This window comes from Vulpes lagopus, chromosome 7 (assembly GCF_018345385.1).
Source record: "Vulpes lagopus strain Blue_001 chromosome 7, ASM1834538v1, whole genome shotgun sequence".
Taxonomy (NCBI): domain Eukaryota; kingdom Metazoa; phylum Chordata; class Mammalia; order Carnivora; family Canidae; genus Vulpes; species Vulpes lagopus.
The window spans coordinates 12,028,185-12,040,345 of NC_054830.1; the positions used below are offsets into that span (position 1 = coordinate 12,028,185).

The 12,161-nt window shown below is 46.2% G+C and overlaps 1 protein-coding gene across 17 annotated transcripts in view; it reads right to left on the reverse strand.

Annotated features, from left to right (window-relative positions):
• Nucleotides 1-12,161, reverse strand: part of EPS15L1 (epidermal growth factor receptor pathway substrate 15 like 1) — a 96,793-nt gene that overhangs the window by 63,261 nt on the left and 21,371 nt on the right. For 14 of the 17 annotated variants that reach the window (XM_041761469.1, XM_041761457.1, XM_041761454.1 and 11 more), the window contains exons 2-7: nt 9,134-9,175; nt 8,853-8,942; nt 8,349-8,396; nt 6,446-6,541; nt 5,332-5,394; nt 2,048-2,173 (exon numbers count right to left, since the gene is read on the reverse strand). In XM_041761469.1, the coding sequence (XP_041617403.1) occupies nt 2,048-2,173; nt 5,332-5,394; nt 6,446-6,541; nt 8,349-8,396; nt 8,853-8,942; nt 9,134-9,175 (465 nt within the window). Of the gene's footprint in view, nt 1-2,047; nt 2,174-5,331; nt 5,395-6,445; nt 6,542-8,348; nt 8,397-8,852; nt 8,943-9,133; nt 9,176-9,709; nt 9,933-12,161 lie in introns of those variants that run through there. The other 3 variants (XM_041761466.1, XM_041761465.1, XM_041761467.1) reach the window with 3 other exon arrangements.

Sequence of the window (12,161 nt, forward strand, 5' to 3'; positions counted from 1 at the left end):
CAGGAAACAATGAGGGCCCTGGGGACCACCTAGGTCCTATTCCCCTCTCCATGAGACCCCAGGAGGCTTATTAGCCACTCTGAAAGCCCACTTTTCCTCATCTAGAAGATGGAAGTGATACCATTCATAACAGGGCGGCTGCAAGTCCTGAAGGACTTCATTCATGCAAAGTGTTCTAATGGGATTGGCATATAGTAAGACCTCAATAAATAAATATCACAATCTTAACCATTATTTATCTCTTTGACCCCTTGGACTAATTTCTAATTTCATCCTCATCTTCCCGGTGCCCAGCACAAGGCCTGACCCAGAGCAGACTCCAAACTTCCTGAATGGCTGAATGGATGGTTAGTGCATGGATGAATGGACAGATGCATAGATGCATGGATGCACGAGTACACTGATGCACATATCACAGATAGGTGTAGAGATAAATGGGTACGTGAATATGGATGCACACATGCCTAGATGGACAGGTGCACAGGTGAATGGGTGCATGGTTATGAATGCATGTGTGCATGGATATGGATAAGTGCATGGATGGGTGCATGGATATGATTATGGATGCATGTGTACATGCCTGAATGGGTGCACATAAGGCTGGTGTGTGCAGAAAAGGAGGGAAGGAGAAAGCCCAGCAGATGAGAAGCGACTCCTATGCCACAAGACCTGGAGCCAGGGCAGCAGATCGGCAGACCACACCCTTCCTAGCCACATCTCCCTTTGTAATGAAGCTACCTTCACCTCCATCATTCTGTCTTGTTTGTAATTTGGCTCTATAGAATGAATACATCCAGTTGTCAGGTATTTAGCAAGGACTGCCAAATGAATGCACACAATGAGCAGGACTGGGTCACCCCATCTTGCTGCAATTAAAACTCATGCCTTGTAAAGACTCTTGGTCCCCATCACAGATCTCCACCTATACCATGCCACAGCTCAGAGGAAACAAAGGGACTTGAGAGATTGCCTTTCTTAGCAGCCTTCCTTCAAAACAAAGTATTAAGATGGGCTCTACTTGGGTCCTTTCAAATGGGCCAGTGTCCACAAGTCATACTCAAACAGAAACCAAGGGACAAGAATTTGCATCTTTCCCAAAGGTTGTCCCAAATGTCGTAAGCTAGACCTACAGGTGTCGCCTAAGGCAGCAGAGACTATGCTCAGTCCCCTGCTCTGGGTTTGTGCCTGCCACATCACTGTAATCCAATCCAGACAGATGACAACACCCATCCCTTCTTGGTGAAGAGCAGGGAACTCAGTATAGATGCCTTGTGAAACTGGGCTTTGTCACAGAACACACGGGGCCGTGATGCAAACCTCATTGGTGGGAAGACAGTCTGGAATAGAAAGCTGTAACTAAAAAGAACTTGCATTTAATAGGAACAAAACTAAGGGCTTTCTTTTAAGAGAACGTGTAAAATTTCTTCTAAGTTTACAGCAGATTTTAAAGTACCTTTAACTTAAGCTCCCAGATAGAAAAAAAAAGGTAATTAAAAAGAGAAAAGAGGGGTGCCTAGATAGTGCAGTCAGTTGAGCATCCAACTCTTGGTTTGGGCTTAGGTCTGACTGAGTCCTGTGTTGGGCTCCATGCTTGGCGCAGAGTCTGCTTGAGATTCTTTCTCCCTCTCCCTCATGTCCCATCTCTCTAAAATAAATAAATAAGTCTTTAAAAAAAGAAAAAAAGTTCTGGACATATACTCCCATACTTCTCCCCAGGAGCACACGGAGATGTGGAAATCCTGGGTGTGGGTTCAAATCTCATTTCTGCCTGTCTCTAGGCCCCAGGCAGCAAGTTCACTTCTGAGGCTGCCTTCCCAAGTGTGTAATGGGCCCACACCAGCATCTTCCCACAGCCCAGGGAGCATCTGTGAGCCACATCCATAAAGCCCTAAGCCAACTTGACCATAGCAAGTTCTTCATGAACATCAGCTCTAACAAAGCCTCCAATGGTGCATGGCCTTGTGTAAAGCCTCATATGTGTGCGTGGGAACCATGCATGGGGCAGACGGCAGTCAGCAACAGTGTAGGATGCGAGAGAATCACTCACCCGGCCCAGGACATCAAGAGGCAGCTTTGAGTTCATGAGGACTGGCTTGACTTTGTCTCCAGAGAGCAACCCATTGATGGGTAAGAGGCTTTCAAAAATTCCATCGAATTTTGCCTTTTCTTCCACCTAGTTGGAAAAGAATAGCCTGAGTAAGTAAAAAAAAAAAAACTGTGAGAGAGTCCAAAATGAGCTCTGACCCGAAACTGAATGAAAACAGGCAAGGAGGGCAGCCCCGGTGGCCCAGCGGTTTAGCGCTGCCCTCAGTCCGGGGTGTGATCCTGGAGACCTGGGATCAAATCCCACGTCGGGCTCCCTGCGTGGAGCCTGCTTCTCCCTCTGCCTCTCTCTCTCTCTCTCTCTCTCTCTCTCTCTCTGAGTCTGTTGTGAGAAAGAAAAGAAAGAAAAGAGAAAAGAAAAGAAAAGAAAAGAGAAAAGAAAAGAAAAGAGAAAAGAAAAGAAAAGAGGGATCCCTGGGTGGCGCAGCGGTTTAGCGCCTGCCTTTGGCCCAGGGCGCGATCCTGGAGACCCGGGATCGAGTCCCACGTCGGGCTCCCGGTGCATGGAGCCTGCTTCTCCCTCTGCCTCTCTCTCTCTCTCTCTCTCTCTCACTTTGTGCCTATCATAAATAAATAAAAATTAAAAAAAAAGAAAGAAAAGAAAAGAAAAGAAAAGAAAAGAAAAGAAAAGAAAAGAAAAGAAAAGAAAACAAAACAAAACAAAACAGGCGAGGACCCACCCCTGGGCTCGCCTAAAAGCACAGGATGGTCTTATGGCAGTTCCAGAGTAAACATCTTCCCTGAAGGAAATAGCTCACTGGAACTACGAATCTGGAGACCAAGGTCAATGGAGGGACAGGACCTGGCCCTAAGCCTTGCTCTCCACCATAGGGGCCGCCTGGGAGACAAAGATCACCCTACCTCCCTCCTAGGAGCTCACTAGGACAAGAAAGGTCATAGTGTGAATGGGCTTTCATTCTTTAAGACAAACAACTAAATCTGGATATCAACCTACAGGACTAAAAGAGCTCAAGAACCAAATATAAAAATAAACCAAGACTTAAGCAACCAATTATCAAAATCAACTTTAAGCACAGGAAGTCCTCTTACAGTAAAAAAAATAAATAAATTATAAAAGCTCCTCGTAAACAGAGAGCCCTGGGCAGGACTAATAGCACATGGCCACACATGTCAAAGGGGCCATCAGTGAGGTGGGTCTGGGCAGGGGCCTGCAGTCTGCCCTCCTCCGGAAATGAAACCCACAGAGACTGGACCCAGGGGATAGAGAGCCCTCACCACCCACTCAGCCCATGAGCTGGAGCCCCTGAGAGCATTAAGAAACCCTCAACAAGCATCCATCAGAACAGATAACCTAAATGTGGTGCATCCACACAATGGAATATTCTTCAGCCTCAAAAACAAAGGAGATTCTGATCCAGGCTACAACATGGAAGAATCCTGAGAAAATTATGCTGACTGAAATAAGCCAGACAGCAAAGGACAGGTACTGTAGGATTCCACTTCTATGAGGTCCCCAGAGGAGTCACATTCTCCTCTAGGCGCCAGGAGGTGGAGTGGGGAGGGGAGGAGTCAGTGTTTAATGGGGACAGAGTTTCAGTCTGCGGTAATGAGAAAGTTCTGGAGAGGAACAGTGAAGATGGCTGCACAACAGTATGAATGTACCTAACACGACTGAACTACATGCTTAAAAATGATCAAGATGGTGGGGGCACCTGGGTGGCTCAATCAGTTGAGCGTCCGACTGGGTTTTGGCTCAGATCATGATCTCAGGGTGCTGGGAGAGAGTACTGCATTGGGCTCCCTGCTCAGCATGGAGTCTGCTCAAGATTATCTTTCCCTCTCCCTGCCCCTAACCTCCCTCACACATGTATGCACCCTCTCTCTCTCTCTCTCAAATAAACAAATCTTTAAAAAAAAAAAAAATGGTTAAGATGTTCATGAACTTCATGTCACCTACACTTTACCACAATTAAAAAGAAAAATAGAAAACAGAAGGGAGCGCATGAGCAGACACTGCATGGGCGAGGCACTGGGAGCACTGAGAAGGCAAGCACCCTGTGTCCACCTTGAGTGTCTGGAATCGTGCCCACATACTTCACTGCTTTGAGCAGCCCAGGAGCTCTCCCAACGGAAGAGAACACTTGGCACTTCAGCTCTGTCAATGTTTATCTGATCAAAACAGCTGAATCTCTCTTGAAAACAGTCTACTCCTGTAATGGCACCTTTCCTGCCCAGCCTCCCGTGCTTGCGAGGCCTCACAGCCTCCTCTGGCGCCAGCCCTTCTCATGAGGCCTCAACACAGCCCTGCAGGAAAGGAGCCAGGACAGCTCAAGGCAATTCTGGCTTTATTTTCCACAACAAAGCAGCTCCTTTTCAGAGTAGGTGCCCTGCAGACTACAAAGAAGGAACATCCTTTGGTACTGTGACTGCTGCTGGCAAAGTGCTCAGCTGCTCCCAGAGGTCACTTCCCCAATTCCTGGGTCAGAAGAGGCCTCCTTCTGCCCTATGCCTACACAAACCTCCCCTTATCCAAACCCTTCAAAGGACAGGACAGAAAAATTGTGTAAAAACAGGACAAGTGTACTTGATGTGGGGTGGGGGTGGAGGGACATCTTTATTTTATAGCAAGGCTGTTATTAAGGTTAGTATTTAAGCCAAATAAAAGTGAGGAAATGTTACAATCCCCTTACAAGTGGGGAGTGAGGAGGTCTCAGGCTCTAGGGCACCGTCTCCATGTCCCACACACATTTCCTTTAGAGCTAATTCTGTACCTATTAGAGGTTACCACTCTTGCTTCTTTTTGCTGCTTCTAGAAAGACATGGAACATGGAGACAGTCCCCTCAGGTACTGAAAGAAGCTTTTCAAAAAGCAATGAGAGCATCAGAAAGGAATGAATAGCAACACCCAAACTGGCTAGAAATAAGAGGGAGAGTTACAAAGACATCTTAGATGTCTTCACACTTGCAAATTCTCACAACTGCTCGTTCTATCCTGATTAACCAACCCAGGCAGCAAAAACCACATAACATGACCTAAAAATGCAAAATATTAACTGTAAAATTTTAAGAATCCATTGCCTGAAACTCAGCTAATGGCCTTAGCAGGGCAACACCCAAAAATGTCACGGCCATTTCAGAAGATTTTAATCTGAAAGAGTGTCTTGGTTAAATTCTGTGGCAGACTCACTCTGAAACAGAACAATCATCCCATCCAACATTTTGAGCACGTAACGGATGCCTGAGGGGCATTGCCCGGGGGTCACTTACCCTCACAGCCCAATGGGCCTCTGCAGATGGCGGCGTGACCATCAGAGGGCTGCTGGTGTCATGCTGTAAAGGAAGAGAAATACTCTGCTGTGGATGGCACAGAATTCAACTACAGAGAATGTGTCTGTGCAAAGGACACACGTTTCAGGGTGACTCAGTTGGTTAGGTGTCTGCCTTGGGCTCAGGTCATGATCTCAGGGTCCTGGGATCAAGCCCCACATCAGGCTCCCTGCTCAGGAGGGAATCTGCTTCTCCCTCTCCTTCTGCCCCTCCCACTCCTGCTTGTGCACTCACTCTCTCTCTCAAATAAAATCTTTAAAAAAAAAAAAAAAAAGGACACACATTTCAAAGTGCTTTTAAAATGGGGAAAGATCTCAAAAACTTAAACACAGAATCACTATATGCCCCAGCAATTACCCACCGAGGTAGAGACCCAAGAGAACTGAAGAGACAGGTACGCCAACAAATCCCGGAACACAAGTTATCACGTCCACCAACAGAGGGATGGATGGGCCAAACAATGCAATCTGACTCAGCAATGAAAAGGAACCAAGCACCAACACTTGCTACAGGGCAGATGATCCCTGGAAACATTATGCTGAGTGACAGCAGCCAGATCTAGGATTCCAGAAATGCCCACAACAGGTAGATCCACAGAGAGACAAGTGGCCAGCAGCGGCCAGAGGAGGGGGACCCATGAGTGACTGATTACTCAGTGGATAAAAGGTTTCCTTTTGGGGTGATAAAAATATTCTAGAACTAGAGATAAGTGATGGTTGTACAACACTGTCAGTGGACTAAATGTCACTAAGTTGTTCACTTTAAGATGGTGAATTTTAGGGCCCTGGGTGGCTCATGGTTGAGCATCTGTCTTTGGCTCAGGTTGTAATTCCAGGGTCCTGGGATCAAGACCCACATCAGGCTCCCCACAGGAAGCCTCCTTCTCCCTCTGCCTATGTCTCTGTCTCTCATGAATAAGCTTTTTTAAATCTTTAAAAAAAAAATAAAATGGTGAATTTTAGGTTATATAAATTCCACCTCTATTAAAGAAAGAGAGAATACAGATCGATAGATGATAGTAGAAGAGCATGAACTGAAGGATTTCAATACTTACGAATTTAGGTGGCGGCATGTTCAGATTCAGATTGCTCAAGGTAACTTCGTGGCCACTCTGTGCACAGGCCACTAATCTCAGCGCAACATAGAAACCCTGCAAATCCAAAAGAGGGAGAGGTGTGAACACCAGCTGGCTGGCGATAACGGGGGAGAGCTGTCTACAGTCGTGGGCTTCAGGAGAGAGGGATTTCTCTTCACTGCAGCAAGAAAGACTGAATGTGCAAAAGTCACTTGAGGGTCAAGCTGAACAGATTTCCCCCTGGGAGCACTGTTTAAATGAATATGCCTGCCAAGTGGACTTAGTCCACCACACTCTGGACACTGTAAAATTTTAAATAAATGTATTTTTTATAACTTTATTATTTTTTAAGTAAACTTTATGCCCAGTGTGGGGCTTGAACTCACCACCATGAGATCAAGAGTCACATGCTCTACTGACTGAGCCAGCCAGGCACCCCTCAAATAAATACATTTTAGGCAATAACAAGCTCCCAACATTTAGGAAAATGTTAGATTAGGTAAGTAACAAACTAAAGTTTAAGATTATAAATAAATGATGAGTCAAATATGTGTTGACTTTTTAAAAAATGGTTTGAGACAGATATAGTTGTTAGGGAACTGATACACACAATTCGCTATGATCCCCCTGGCTTGCTGGAGATAGCCTCTCCCACCTGCCCTCTGTGGCCTAATGTGGACCTCATTCCCACATAGGGACAAAGGACCTGAACTAGGCCATCAGGGACCTTTGCTCCTCCTTGCCTCCTCCTAACCCAGAACTGGCCATGCCACAGTCTTAGTGAACTCAGGCAGCATCATCTAATTTTTTAAATTGATCAAATAGCCTGAGAACATGAACTGTTTTAAAGCTATAAACACAAGTACAGTTTTAAAAACCTCCTCAAAGAGATAAACACTAAACCAGCCCTTCTCAGACCGGTGTCCACAGAATGCCCAGGTGGCATATGCAGAAAAGGGGATGTAAGAAAGTTTCTAGGAACTGCATCAGACAAAGTTAACAGGTTTCTTGCCCACAAGGACGCTCAGAATCTTTCAACATGCAGACATGCAGTGCAAATCTCAAGGAAGGGAGAAAGAGCTGATAGTGCTTTCCCAATGGATCAGATCATGGACAGTAGGACAACAGGAACAACATTCCCTTGGGATTTAGTTTAGGGAAAGACTGAACAGAATTAAAATATGACCACTTAAAGTCATTTGTAAATGCCATAAACTTCCATTTACAGAACATTCTCAAAATGACAAAGTCATGATGGAGAAAGAACTAGTGGGATGCCAGGGGTTAGGGTGTGACTGCCATGGGGCAACACAAGAGATTCTTCTGGGGGCCAGGCAGTTCTATATCCTTTGATGGTAATTACATGAATCTGTGCAACTGATAAAATTACACAGAACTATACACACCAAAGAACACCAAAAATTGCATGTAAAACTAATCAGCTCTGATCAAGGCCTCTAGTTTAGTACCACTCCAGGCTCTGAGCATCACACTATGGTGACGTAAGCAGCTCTCGCTGTGGGGAGCGGAGGAAGGATACACCGGAACTCTCTGAACTATTTTTGCAATTTCCATGAGTCTTATTTCAAAATAGAACATTTTGAAAACATTTTCATCACTTGTAAGCACACAAAATATTAAAAGATCTGCTAACCACGAAAGATGGCTCCCTCCAAATGTTTTCAAAAAACCTTTATTTCAAAATGAAACCTTCCAATTTTAATAGTCTGATGGCCGCACTTATGTCTAGTAATACTTGTCCGCGGAAGTAATAAGGAAGGAAGAGCAGAGGTGACCCAGCCTGTGGGGTTCTGGCTCAAGCCTCTCCACTTGCTGTGTTTATGGTGTGTATGTATATACATATATATATATATATATATACCTGTTTGTCCAAGAACCCTTTACCTTCTGGGTCGGCCAAATCCCATATCTGTGGAAACACAAAAGTGCTCATAAGTACAACTGCCAACCACTGCCCATTTATTCACAGAACAGGAACTGATGCCCCTGTGTCTGAGCCTTACAAGTCAGCTGGAATGGTCACTCCCGAGCACTGGGTGAGGAGGCAAATTTGGAACAGATGAATGACCTGCCTGCTCCCCATGGGCACACAGCTAGTCAGTGGCAAAACCCAGAAAATACCCAGGTCCACTTGGCTCCAAAGCCAAAATAAACCCATAAGCTGTCAAGATCCCCAAAGCACTCAGGCTTCTTGTCTGCTGCCCAAGAAGTAAGTGGAATATCCACCAGTGACAGCCTGCCAGGCTCACAGTGACCAGCCCACTCCCCAGGAGGCACATCCCCTTGAAGAGAAGTCTGGTCTTTGCCTGCCAGGGGAGCCCTGAGGGCGGCCTCAGAAGAGAAGTCATTATCCATCTTCACGTACCTTCCCAAGGATAATGTCTGAGAGTCCAGACTTCTTTAGAAAAAGCGCAGCTTCACTCGCCCCAACTCGCCCTGTGTATGCCGGGTCTACCTAGAATAGGAGACAACTCTTGAGACAAGACCTCAGCAAACGGACAACAGATAAAGCAGTGCATAGCCCACTGGCTACTGGCTGATAACTTGGGAGGATAGAAAGGAACTAAACCGGGCTTCTATTAAGGTTTGTGCCTGCCAACATAGGTCCTCTCTAATTCAATCCAAAAAGACACCAATGAAACTTACCTGCTTGTAATAAGATTCATATAATGGATTTCCAGTGGGAATCTGTAAACAAAACCACAGACACTGGTCAAAAAGTGGACACGCCCCACCCTAAAAAAAAAGTGTCATCCCCTCAAAGTGCCGTTACCAAAATGTACAATAGTGAAAATCAAAATGTAGGCACTTTGAAGGTCTTCCCTACACAGACTGCAGCTTGTTTTTATTTATTTATTTTTAAGTTTTTATTTACTGGAACACCTGGGTGGCTCAGCAGTTGAGTGTCTGCTTATGGCTCAAGGGATCCAGGATTAAGTCCCACATCAGGCTTCCTGCAGGAAGCCTGCTTCTCCCTCTGCCTATGTCTCTCATGAATAAATAAATCTTTAAAAAAAAAAAAAGATTTTATTTATTTATTCATGAGAGACAGAGAGAGAGAAAGGCAGAGACATAGGCAGAGGGAGAAGCAGGCTCCCCAAAAGGAGCCCAATGTGAGACTCAATCCCAGGACCCCCGGGATTACAACCCGAGCCAAAGGCAGACACTCAACCACTGAGCCACCCAGGTCAGCTTGTTTTTAGACAAAGATCTCATACTTACTCTGTCTGGGAAGAGGAAACGCTAATGCTCTTTCTCAAGTCCTAATTCCTATACAAACAACTTGGCACTCAGGGAGCAGGAGCAGCCGAGATGACTTCCAGTCACCAAATGAAGGCATTTCAATGTACCCAGGAGCTCAGAGGGAAAAGACACCCTATCCACTGAGACTGTTCTCTGGTTCCAGAATCCAAACAGGAGTTTCTGCATGTCATCACGAATCACTAGACAGGCAAGCTTCAGACTGGTTTCCCTGCCCCATATCTCATCCCCACCCATCCCGTCCTCCACCAGCCACCAAGGGATACACACTGACTGGTTCCTATTGGGAGACAGCTGGCTAGTGACCACTCCTACTGTGGCAGGCCAGATGTTCAAAGTCCTCAGCTCAGCACAGAAGACACTCCACATTCCAGCCATCAGATCCCCAAGATATCACAGTTTAGAAAAGGGAACCACCCACTCTAGGGTCATGTGGCTCATTAAAGCCATGTCTGGATCTGGCCTGGTTGGCGGCCAAACTCTCACACTTTGCACCTGTCCACAGCCTCTCTTCCCAACCTTAGTGAGCTGTCCCCCAGGGGAGATGTCAGCTGGGGGAGGAATTAAGTAGCCACTAAAATGTCAGCTCTAAAGGCTTATACTTTTGGATGTTTTGCCATGTGAAGGGAAAACAGCAGTACATAAGCCTGTCGACTTAGTGAACAAAGTAAAGAATACCCAATTATGCTTAATCGTATAGAAGAACAGGCACAGAAACCACTAAAGACAAGAGAGATGGGGAAAGCGAGGACTGAATGAGAGGTGGGAATACCATGTTTGTTTTAAAAGTCTTTGAATGCTGTCCTGTGATTTTTTTTGTAATGAATAAAAATGATGGAGGTGGGTTTCTTCCAGTTATAGTCACTGGATTTGAACCAGCCTAACACTTGCATACTGCTGTGGCATAAAGAGACTCACTTCAGGTTAAAAATAATGCCAAGATTACGGTCAGCTTCTCTGGGGGATGCCAACACCTGCGAGCATATAAAGAAGCGAAAGTGCAGAGAACACCACCAAGACAGAATGAAAATAGAAGAGCATGAAGACCTGAAAGAGGGAAGGGGAAAGTCAAAACAAAAAAGGGGCAAAACTTAAAAAAGCAGAGAAAACTAAACACAGAGCAACATGGAAAGGAGAGGAAGGCCAGGTGACAAGAAGCGGAGAAAGAAAAGTAGACAACACCTGGGAGAAGGACCCAGAGGTAAGTACACAGCTACAGCACCTCCATGGCTAGCTGCTTCCTCCTGCCTGGTGCACTTGCCCGACACGGTCACTGGGGGAGTCTGTCACCCTCACTCAGCTCCTTTGGACCTTAGACTACGGTGCCTGCCATCACACCCTGCATGACCTCTAGGGCTTAAAACCCTGGCACATTCCCAAAGCACATCTCCTCAGAGTAGGGCCCACAGAGGAAGCCAAGTCAGGCAGGCCGTTTGTCAAGGTGACAGCAGCCAGGGCCAGACGGCACATCTCCTGCCACTGGCTCACAGGAATGGACTGCATAAGCCCCAGAGGCCCTCACCTTGATGGCAAAGGTTCCCTTCCCACCAACAATCAGAGAGGCTCAGGTCTGAAATACATTTCCAGTGGGATTTTTTTTTAAATATCTCATGGTAGACAAGAAAGAAATTTCCAAGCCACTGTAATTCTAGTGAAAAGAGTTACAGTATTTGGGGCATACAGAGTTAACAACCATCTCCCAACTTCCCAACTGCTTCTGAGCAATTACATCCACACACAAGAAAAACACAACCCTGAATAGTCTGGAAAGGCCACTGAAGCACCAGACCCAAAGGTCCAACCATTTGTGCTAAGGGCTCATCCCCCAGACAGTCTATGGCCAGGTTTCAATCCCACACGATTCACAAGTGACAGAAAATCACAAAAGTGTGCCTCAACTATTCCTCTCTATGGGAATCAATTCAGTTAAGCTGGGACAATGACCACAGTTAGAAGCTTCAATCTGATTACTCATACTTCAGCTACTGCAAAAGCAAAAGAAGGGAAAGAGAGGGAAACACTAGTTGGCACTTCCTCTCACTACCCCGCCTCATCCTGGGGACAGTGGAATCACGTCTGCAAGCTGCCCAATATGCCACTGAGACCGCGCTGAAGACACTAATATCATGAATCGCCCAGTGACTGGTGGTCAATGTGGCCAGCTTGTGGGCAAAGATCTCCATCACAACCAGCTCCCCCATGCAGGCAGCGGCTCCCAGTGGGACTGTTACAGCTGTTGGGACAGAGCACACTGAGAGTGGACACCAGAGCTGTTCCCCTCTCTCTGACCCCGAAGTTAGCCCAGGGCCAAGCCTGGTGCACAGGCACAAAGGGAGAGCGAGGGGACAAGGCTTTTCAGTGTCAGAGGCTGCAGAGAGCTGGGTGAGGTCTTTGAAAATGGAAGTAGGACACA